General features: G+C 41.4%; 1 protein-coding gene across 1 annotated transcript in view; it reads left to right on the top strand.

The window, feature by feature from the left end:
• The first annotated feature begins 6,093 nt into the window (after window positions 1-6,093).
• si:ch211-51a6.2 (neurotrypsin) overlaps window positions 6,094-10,937 on the top strand; it is a 23,003-nt gene continuing 18,159 nt past the window's right edge. The window contains exons 1-3 of the mRNA XM_005945637.2: window positions 6,094-6,441; window positions 9,248-9,287; window positions 10,512-10,754. Coding sequence (XP_005945699.1) covers window positions 6,370-6,441; window positions 9,248-9,287; window positions 10,512-10,754 — 355 coding nt within the window. The 5' untranslated portion in view covers window positions 6,094-6,369. The remainder of the gene's footprint in view (window positions 6,442-9,247; window positions 9,288-10,511; window positions 10,755-10,937) is intronic.

The raw sequence follows: 10,937 nt of genomic DNA, 5'->3' as shown, positions 1-10,937 counted from the left end.
TCCGATATCCGATCCAGTAATTTAGGTCAGTATCGGACCGATACCGATACGTAATATCGGATCGGTCCATCTCTAGTGTGGCTAGATGTCTGTTTTTTCTTAATCTAATTTGCAAAGTGGTTTTATTCAGTGCAAAGATCGTAAGTGGATGTGATGGAATTATTCTTCTTGGGTTGCACGGCTCTGGCCGGAAGGTTACTGCTATCGCTGAACACTGAACCCATCGTTCCTGTGGAAGCTGATATTGGTGGTCAGCAATGTCAAAATTCAATCAGCCAGAGAGACTTGCATTAAGTACCAGTAAACAAGGTTAGTGTGTTTGATGCAGATATCTGATTGGATTTGAACACTTAAAAAAAACAAACATTCACAAGTAACTTTCTCTGACCCTGTCTGTGGCTTAACTTGTACTTACAGTATTTTAACAACAGTGTAAACCTAACGAAGCTGATCACGTGAGTGTGACTACTGCTGCTTCAACCTTACAGGCTCTATTAGCTGGGTTCTACCATTTGTGGACAAGTTGCTACCAGTTTACACATTCCTCCTCCTCCTCCTCCTCGTAAAGCTCGGTTATGTTGGTTGGGTGTGCGTATCTTGCTTCCATCGACGCCCTTGCACTGCGCCACAGTCTGAAACTGATATTTTATCAAACACTTAAGTGTGTGTTCAAATGTAACTTTTTGAAGAGTGTTTATATGAAGGCTGCACTTCATGCACTCTTCACATCAGAGTATTGCTTTGGAATCCGTTTTGTAACACTGGCTTTGTGTTAAAAGATTTGAACTAGCAATATATTGTAACTCATTACAAAATATTATTATTGTGATAATATTTGTATATTTCAGTATCTGCTGATTGGAATTTTACAACAATCTCTGGGGCTGGACTTCAGCCATGGAGGGTCCAGGTTCCCAGCTTAGCCATGAGCTGCTTTCGCACTGAAACACCTTCAATGCACCAGCTGTACGTGGGGCTCGGTGCCCAGTCTCAGGTGGAGATCATGATTGCTTCCCCCTGACATCCTCACATCCCACTGTGTAGTATTTGTGTTGTACACTGAGATACTAGATGTTGGGTATCAGAGATTCCATAGGTCCCACATCCTCTTCATGTAACACCTTTAATTTTTTTGTATTACCTTATTTATTCAGTTACTGTAGTTGGTGGCTTGTGGGCATTTAGTAAGTCTAAACAAATCTATATAAATTCGTTACTTTGATCTTATTTACTGGATAAGTTATTGTAAATGATTTGTCATGACAAACACAATCAGAACTAAAACTGAATAATAAAGCTTTACAGTTATGCATTAGATTTAAAATTCTGTCACTGCTTTTACTTCACTGACAACACTATTTTAAGCTAGATTGATTTTTAAAACGTGGTTAATATGACGCTTTGTTTCTATTGACATTTAGCTAACGATGTTGAAAGTGTGGATTTGTTTCATGTTTTGTCTAAGGCACAGGAAGCATTTGCACCCGCCGCTGTGAGAACATTTTTCTGTTGCATCCCTGTTTATCTGCACATCATTGTACAAACCATTTCCCCACCCTGCTTATCACTTCCTCCCAAATATCCACACTCAACAGGAACTTTCTTACAGTCCACAGTAATTACTGTTTCATACACACCTTAGGGCTTCTTACACATTCAATTACACCACATATATTATTTATTTACCTAATTATCTAAAAAAATAACTGAATTATAGATTAAATATACACAAACCCCAAGTACAGCCAGTTTTAGTATATTCCCTGTTGTGTCCAACACTTTTAAATGTGAGGGTTATCGTATTAAAAAACACGGGAGCTACGAGTTACTGAGTCAACATTACTCTTAGCTGCTGTTCACTGGTATTGCACTAATGTTGCTCAGAATAAGTTTGTGACAGCGTTCCAAGTGTATCTATTCAGTGACTGCTTTTGGAAAAAACAAACAAACAAAGGAGCCTCGGCGTGGTTTTGTGGTTCTGCCCACGTCGATGGCTGTTAGCACTGAGTGGTCCTGAGGATGTTCGCTTCTCAGAGTCTTTTTAGGGTGTTTCTGTGGGATCTCCGAACCTGTTGCTTCTTATCTTTGTCACCTATCTCTACGTATTGTTTTAGTTACACAATCTGTTCCAAACCCCCAAACTGTTGCTGATATACCGTTTCTTAGCACCTCCACGCCTGTAGTTGCCTTCATTATCAGTTAGAGCTCCTGCACATTCTTCTGTGGTGCACTGCAATAAATTTGCGGTACTGCTTTGGCCATTCTCCCTTTAGTTCCCCTGTGGGCTCATTTTGTCCCCAACACTACTTACATCTTTATCAATCCTGATATTTCTGGTGATCCAGTTTATTATTGTAATCATTAGGCCTGTCTCTACTAGCTGCTATGAATATGTGGTACGTGTGTGTTGTGTATGTGTGTAGGAGCTGGTAATGCTAGCATTAACAGACAAGTACTGCTAGCTTGGAAGTTGTAGTGGGTTTAAAGAAAAATAAATACACTCCCCTTTTCCACAAATCCCCTGTGGGAGGGGAGCTGGAGTGGGCAAATTGTTTACTTGGAGGTATTTCTTTTTACCTTTTCATTGTCAGATGCGCGACACAGGAACACGCGGTGTTAGAGGCATCTGAAGCCTCAGCCCAAAGACGGAGATGATTAAGATCAGGGTCGTAATCATCCTCGTTTTGTTTTGCTTTTTCTGGCAAACTTTCACAATCAGTGCCAAGTAAAACGCAGCTTATCGGGCTCTGCTTATCTGTCTGATCCAGTCCTGTTCAGAAGTTGTAGCAAGCAGAATAATGGTCTGAGGGAGGGAGGGAGGGAGGGGAGATGTTGAGGATAAAGCAAACACACAGGCTGGGTCTCCAACCGCTGCATCTGTAGCAAAGCATACTCAAATGATACACAACACCTAGGAAGTGACAAGGGGGGAGCGGCAGTAAGGGGAATCCCCAACCTTAATAACAATCTCCCAGAGGGACCAAGGCCCAGCAAGCCCCAGACTCAGGCCTAGTACCACACTGAGCCAGCAATGATCCAGGGAGGCAGTCAACAGGTCACCTATCACCGGGTAGAGTGTAGGAAATGTGGGTGTAGAAGACCTGCCTGCTCCTGCTCCTGCTTCTGCTTGTCTGTGTAATTTAAAAGTACAATAAAATGGCCTGATGTGACTGGTTCAGCCGGATCACAGACCTGCTGTTGATGACTTAGCTGGAGCCGTTTCATAAGTAGTGGCTTCAGTCTTTGCTGGACTGCTGTCTGCTAACAGTCAATGCTGCCCAGCTCCTTGCCTCGAACTGTCACAAGTTTTTGGTCTTTTGGAAATTGTGAATAAATGTGTTATTCTTTAACTGCTAAGTCCTGCATTCGACTCCTGCCTGTACATAGACCTTCACAAAAGGAACAGTTTCTTCCATATTCCCCAGTATACTGTAGGGTTCTCCACGACACACTTACTGTACAAATTTAGGAAACACTATTTACAAAACAAGTTTAATAGTAGCGATGTACCACTCAGTACTTGTTGACCTGCTGATTTTTTTTTTTTTAATTCAGTCATTTATATAGTGCTGAATCACAACAACATTCATCTCAGAGTTGTTTATATTGTAACATAAAGATGCTACAATTATAGGGAAACACCTGACCAATTATTGGACCCCATATGAGCAAGTGCTTTGAAAAGAGTGGGAAGGAAAAACTCCCTTTAAACAGGAAGAAACATCCAGCAGAACCAGGGTCAGGGAGGGGCGGCCACCTTGGAGGAGAGGGAAGAAGACAGGACAAATACATGCTGTAGAACAGAGCCAGAGACTAAACACGCATGTGTTCATGTGTTCATGGATGCATCATGAGAAGCCCTCAACAGACCTATTGCAACGTGACCAAGGGAGGTCTGAGGGTCATCTGATCCAGTCCTACCTATGTGTTTCCCAAAAAGGAACGTTTTAAGCCTAAACTTAAAAGTACAGAGGGTGTCTGTCTCCTGAATCCAAACTGGGAGCTGGTCCCTGTGAGGAAGTGTAACGCAAGTGGTAAGGAAGGTGATAGGCAGACAGCATCAGCAGATATTATCTGGCCTAAAGGAAGAATGTATTTTAAAAACAGAGTAGGTCTCAGCACGGAGCCCTGAGGAACTCCACATAACTCTGTAGATTCAGACATAATCTGGTTTGCAGACAAACTGAGGCTACGTTCACTCTGCAGGTCTTGATGCTCAATTCCGATTTTTTGATCAAATCCGATGTTTTTGTCTGCTCGTTCACACTACAAATAAAATGCGACAGCAAACGCGCTCTAGTGTGAACGCTCAAAGCGCCGCATGTGCAAAAGAAGACGTCACACACAACGCGCTCTGTTTAGACCCAGAGCAAACAATGTTTGACTGATGGCCTTAATATAAAGACTTCGGACTTTACGTTTCCCAATTTTTGCTTTAAGTTATTTTGTTATTTACATAATGTAAATAACAAAATAATGATCCTTATTGCTGTTTTAGAGGAGCTGTGCTTCCAAGGATAGCTGCAGATTTCTGTCAGAATCTGCAGATTATACAGGACAAATAAAATGTTCACGTTTCTCCAACGTTGTCTTCCCAGCAGTTTCACCGGATGGCCAGGAAGAGTTCGCGATGTCTTCTCCGACACTGATAGTCGGCGTCTGTCTTGTGTCAGTGACGTAAAAGACGGATTTAATGCGACGTGACCGTCAAACAGCAGTCGCTTTCTGAAACATCAGATATGTATCGGATTCAGGACCACATACGAAAGTGACCCAGGTCGGATTTGAAAATATCGGATTTGTGCCGTTCACACTGTCACACCATGATCGGATAGATGGGTCGCATAGGGTCAAAAAAATCGGATTTGATGCGCTTTCGCCTGCAGTGTGAACGTAGCCTTAAACTCCTGTCAGATATGTCGGATGAAAAACAATCAAGGACAGAGCCAGACAACCCAACCAGATCTCTCAGTGTGTTTATCGGGATGGTAGGATTAACTGTTTATCCAAGTGCGCTATAAGGTGGACAGTAACTGCCTTCTCAGAAAGTTTTGACATAAAGGGAGTTTGAAAGTAGGTCTATCGTGTTGATGTAGTGTTGAATCCAGGCTGGGGTTTACAATGGCACGTTTAAAAAAAAGCTGGGAAATGATTAGAAAACATGAAACATTAAAAAAGTTTAGTGGGGGAGAAAATCTGAGGGACCTGAAGACGGCTTCATTTTGTCCACCGGGGCTGCTATTACATCATATGTCACAGTTGTAAAAGTTGACCAGGAGTCAACAAAAAATCAAAGAAGTTTGTTACTGTCTGCTTGAGAGTGCACAGGTACCACATCTGGGGACACGATAGATCTGATTTTGTCAAACAGAATCTCGGGATTTCTCGTTTTTTGATATGAGTCTAGAAAAATATTCTGATTTCATTTCAAGAGAACACGAGATCTCTGAGATAGAGCCAAGTTCAGTTTTCTTCCATAGTCGTTCAGCTTTGCAGCATATTCTCCTCAAATTTAAAATGGACTGATTGATCCAAGGGCATGCCTTTTCCTGTGAGATAGAACCTGTTTTAATCAGGTTCTTTATTTCATGAGAAAGTAGAGAACTGTCAGTCATGACAGAGAACCTCTCAGCAGTAGTCTCAGCTGTTATGATCTAGAATTGAGCTAAAAAAAAAGACACCGTTATCATCACTCAAATGTACAGCCTCGATATCGAGGCCCAAAGAAAAGACAAGGTCCAAGGTATGGCCTTTTATATGGGTTGGTCCAGAAACCTGTTGGGCAAAGTTAAAGGATCAGTTAAAAGCTCAGCTGCTGAGTTTGAGGAGGCTTCGTTTAAACTTCCCTAGCAGAGAACCCTTTCTCTCTCTCTGGCGAGTCTAGCTGTTCTTAATGACTAGGGACGCTTCTTAAAACCACCGTCAGTGAACAATTCAATTCACAACAACAGTGGTTTCACTGTACTGACACGCCCTGTCATATAATCTTTGTCAAATGATAAATATTTCCCCTTAAGAAGCGTCAATTATTTACGAAAGTTCTGATGTCACATATTGAGGGTGTAATTCCGTGAATAGGGAAGCGCGACCATAGACAAAAACGCGTCATACGATTTTAAGGTGAAGGTGTGAGAGAGAGAGTGCGTGAATGAGTCAGTGAGAGAGAGAGAGGGTGGGTAGCGATATTGCTGTGCCCTTTCCTCTCCAACAGCGCGTCATTTTTAGCTCTGGAGCGACTTGGACGTCGGTACCTCGGTTAAAAGCGGACAGTATCCTGTGTGTTTCGTATCGAGGAAGGATTGTCAGAGGCCGTGAAGACTTGGTGAATGTGTGCGCTGGCAGTGTAGAGAATATGGTTTCCTCAGCGCGATGGAGCAGAGGAAAGCTGTGTCCGGATTTGTCCCGTGTTGTCTGTTACTGGCGCTGGCTGTGTCTGCAGAGGTGAGCACGCTGCTGCCCAACACGCTCAGACTATATAAAGCCGTCTTTGTCGCGGAACACATTATGTCAAGTAAACCGGGACACTGGTCTGTGCCATACTGAGTTTAAACTGTTTATATGCGCTCATCGCTTTCCGTCACACTTACTACACATTAAGAACAAATCAAAACAAAGGCAGAGATAAATACCGTATTTATTTTAATAGCTCGCTGGCAAATTTCCAGATGTATGTTGCACTATTACTGGAACTCGCTGCCTCCATTTTCGCCTGATATTTCTATAGTGCTTCGTATCAACTCTTAGAATTGGTAATGACATATCAGTTTATTTATTTATTTATTTGACTGTTCATGAAACTGCAAGACCTGTTAAATAATAGCAAAAACTCAGTAGTGCCGTCACAAGCAGGTTTTTCTCAAAACATCAACAGTTAGACCGATAGTCACAAACGGCTGTCCAACGTAGGCTGAAGACTTTCTCACTCGTGCCCTTTTTTAAATTAAGAGCGAGTGTTAAACCAGACCTAGATATCCAAATGTGGAGGGAATGTAGAGATCCGTTTCCAAACATGATTTTCACCTCAGTTTTTTTCCTACAGGCCTTAGATTATACCTGATTGTACAGATGGCAAGTTGCCTGTTCCAAGGATTCAGACATGACTTGAACAGTACCAAGCACCCCTCTGCCCTCTGGTAAAGAACAGCAGGGAAATGAAATTGGTTAGAAATGCGTTTAAATATTTTGAAGAGTTAATGATCTATTTTCACAAAGTGAATAACATGAAGCACTTGTTTTACTGGCCACCCACTTTAACAGCAACACATTTAAGCCCATTCTAATGTGCTATAGTTCACAGAAAACCATTATCAACGCAGCTTCCTTCTTTATTGGCGATTGGTCAGTGTGCTTCATATTGTAAGCAGGTCAAAGTCTACACTTTTATTTGTGTCACATCACTGCAGATAAGTGTGAATGCTTCAGAGCCTTTAAGGAAATTCCTCTGAATATCTCAAAGGGATCTCTTCAAACCATACAATCCATTTAAAAGAAGCTAATGGAAAGAAACTTTACAATATTCTCTCCTTCTTATGGAAAAAAAGATGAAGTATTTGGGGGCCCTCTGGCCACAAGCACTTTTTACATTTGCTACTAGTGGGGCCAAGTTTTTGTCTAGTAGAAAGACACGACAGGCAAGGTTGAACAATAAAATAACTGGAGGGAGAAATATTTATTTTTTAATTTAATCTTCACATTATTTTTTCTGTTCCTCCTTTTAATAATGTATACTTTGTATACTTTATTATCCCGTAGGAAATTACTCCTCTGCATTTAAAACATTCACTGAGTAGAGCAGTGGGCAGCTACCAGTCCAGCGCCCGGGGAGCAGTGTGTAGAGATGGTACCTTGCTCAGGGGTAGCCGTTCAGTGGATTTGAACCCCGACCCTCTGATCATGGGGCGAACACTCTACCTACTGCTACTAAATTCTGACAAAACAGAATATTTTCTGAGCCCTGAAAAGCTTAGAAATATGGTATCTAACCAGATTCTTCCTCTGGATGGCATTACCTTGGCCTCCAGTAACGCGGTGAGGAACCTTGGAGTCATTTTTGACCAGGACATGTCCTTCAACGCACATATTAAACAAATATGTAAGACTGCGTTCTTCCATTTGTGCAACATCTCTAAAGTTAGAAATATCCTGTCTCAGAGTGACGCTGAAAAACTAGTTCATGCATTTATTACTTCCAGGCTGGACGACTGTAATTCATTATTACCAGGATGTCCAAAAAACTCACTGAAAAGCCTTCAGCTGATCCAAAATGCTGCAGCAAGAGTCCTGACAGGGACTAGAAAGAGAGAGCAGATTTCTCCTGTTTTGGCTTCCCTTCATTGGCTTCCTGTTAAATCCAGAATCCAAAATCCTGCTCCTCACATACAAGGTCTTAAATAATCAGGCCCCATCTTATCTCAATGACCTTGTAGCACCATATCACCCTATTAGAGCACTTGGCTCTCGCTCTGCAGGCCTACTTGTTGTTCCTAGAGTATTTAAAAGTAGAATGGGAGGCAGAGCCTTCAGTTTTCAGGCCCCTCTTCTGTGGAACCAGCTTCCAGTTTGGATTCAGGAGACAGACACTATCTCTACTTTTAAGATTAGGCTTAAAACTTTCCTTTTTGCTAAAGCATATAGTTAGGGCTGGACCAGGTGACCCTGCATCCTCTCTTAGTCACGTTGCAATTGGCTCAGGGTGGTAAGGCTTATACTGTACTGAGTGTTTCTTCTTCATGCACCTTTTTTCACTCACTGGGTGTTTATACACCACACGGCTGTGGCAGATGGCTGCCTCTTCCCGAGCCTGGTTATGCTGGAGATTTGTTTCTGTTAAAAGGAGGTTTTTCTTTCCCACTGTCACGAGCACTTGCTCATATGGGGTCATAGAATTGTCGGGGTTTTCTCTTCGTTATTGCAGTCATGTTGGTGACCTGTTACTAATTTAATTCACCTAATTATAATTAGGTGAATTAAATTAGATAACTATAGTTGCAAAATGTTCCTAAACAGACATCCCAGACTTCTTCTCAACATTTTTCAGTGTTTTGTTATGAATTAAAATATTGCTTTATCAGCTTTTTAAAAAAATGAACTATATCTACATTTGACACAGTAAGCCAGCCTTTATGGTTGTATGATATTTCATTATAATATAATAATAGAACATTTAGTTTTGTTAAAATCTGTATTTCTTGTTGCTCTGTAATTCCTATTCACATTGCGTTCCACTGGGTTTGTGTTTCTTTAACAGATTTCTCAATGGACGCACTTCAATGTAGTTCAGAGTGCAGGTAAGTTATTTTCTGTATTTGGTCTTTGAGATCCAGCTGGAGGGGAACGAAGCTCCATGTGCTAAGCACTATATGTACATACCTGTCAGGCAACTCATCAGTGCAGCAAGTATCAGTGAAATCAGTGAATAAATAAGTAATTTTGTCAGATAAGGAAAACATTTTAGGTGAGCAATGTTTTGCCAGTGCTGAGGAATAGTCCTAGACTTGGGTTGAGTAAATCAGGGTGTGGAAAAGCTGCAGATTGCTGGGGAGTGCCTTCCTCACATTGTTGGCCATGGCATCAGTGTTAAGCTACCAGCTTGATATATATTTCCCTTTCATAGAAGTCCAGAAGCAAATTATTATTGAAGTCTCTCATCTCAGGAATTGCAACAACTGTCATTTTATATCTAACCTAAGCGTCGTATCTAAAATCCTGGAGTCGTTTCGCAGGTTTGTGCTCAGTTGTCTGGCAAAAAGCTTTATGATTTCGTCTTCACAGAATAGAACGAGCCTTGATAAAAATCACTATCGTGTATTCCTTATGTCACCTGACATAAGGCTGACAAGAGAAAAATAATAATGGTATATATCCTATAAATACTACACCACAAAAAGCAAAATAGATGGCATTCACATCTTGCTGAACCCATCAAAGGATGTGAGCTTGAGTCTGCTCAGCATCACTGTTGGTCCTCCAGTCCAGTCGGTCATTCAGGTGATTGTAACAATAATAATAGGAATAATTTTTATTAGATGCATTTGATCGCAGCCAAAACATGAAAATAATAATAAATGTTTCACTTTCTTACGCTGCATAAACAGAGCACTTTGCAACTTATCACAAAAACCAGCTATGAGACAGTTGGGAACGAGTAAATAAATAACTAAACACAACCAAAGTTAGGGTAGAACAGTAGCTCTCATAGTCAGACTCCTCAGCAAGACGGCGGCAGCAGAGAAGCCACTCCCCTTTATTCCAGATGTTTCATCTACATGTTGGAATTAGTGTCTTTTTATCACACGTGCTCTGTTTGTGCTGAAGTAACGTTTACACTGAGTGAAGGCTTACTATTTACAATCATTTTTCTATTTATTTAACCTTGTCTCTCTCATCTTTTTAACATCTTGAGATGCTCTGTGTAAAGAACCATTTGTGTTTGTATAAAATGAAAAGTTTGTATGGAATGTGATTTTATTAACATGTTGTCTGACTGACGTGATGGTTGTCTGTGTCTGCAGTGCTGCTGTCCTGTTCAGAAGGTCTCACTAAACTGGGCCACTATAATGGCTCGGTTTCTCACACAGACGCAGGCTCCCCATGCTTAAAGTGGACTAACTTCCCGGACTACATGCAGCAGTATCCAAACCGAGGCCTGGGAGACCATAACTTCTGCCGAAACCCAGACAGAGAAACCAAACCGTGGTGCTTCTTCCGAAAGACCTCTGGAGCCATTGGATGGGCTTATTGTGATTGTCATCAAGGTGAATTAAGGGTGGGCAGCAGGTGTCTGAAGATGGCATGTAGTCTAAAACACCTTAAGTGGTCAGAAAGTGATCAGATTGCTCTACAGGGAGTGCAGAATTATTAGGCAAGTTGTATTTTTGAGGAATAATTTTATTATTGAACAACAACCATGTTCTCAATGAACCCAAAAAACTCATTAA

Source organism: Haplochromis burtoni, unplaced genomic scaffold (assembly GCF_018398535.1).
Source record: "Haplochromis burtoni strain Fernald_Lab_line unplaced genomic scaffold, NCSU_Asbu1 Contig_414, whole genome shotgun sequence".
NCBI classification, from domain to species: Eukaryota; Metazoa; Chordata; class Actinopteri; order Cichliformes; family Cichlidae; genus Haplochromis; species Haplochromis burtoni.
The sequence above is the reverse complement of the archived record's forward strand: the minus strand, read 5'-3'. Positions and strand labels throughout refer to the sequence as shown.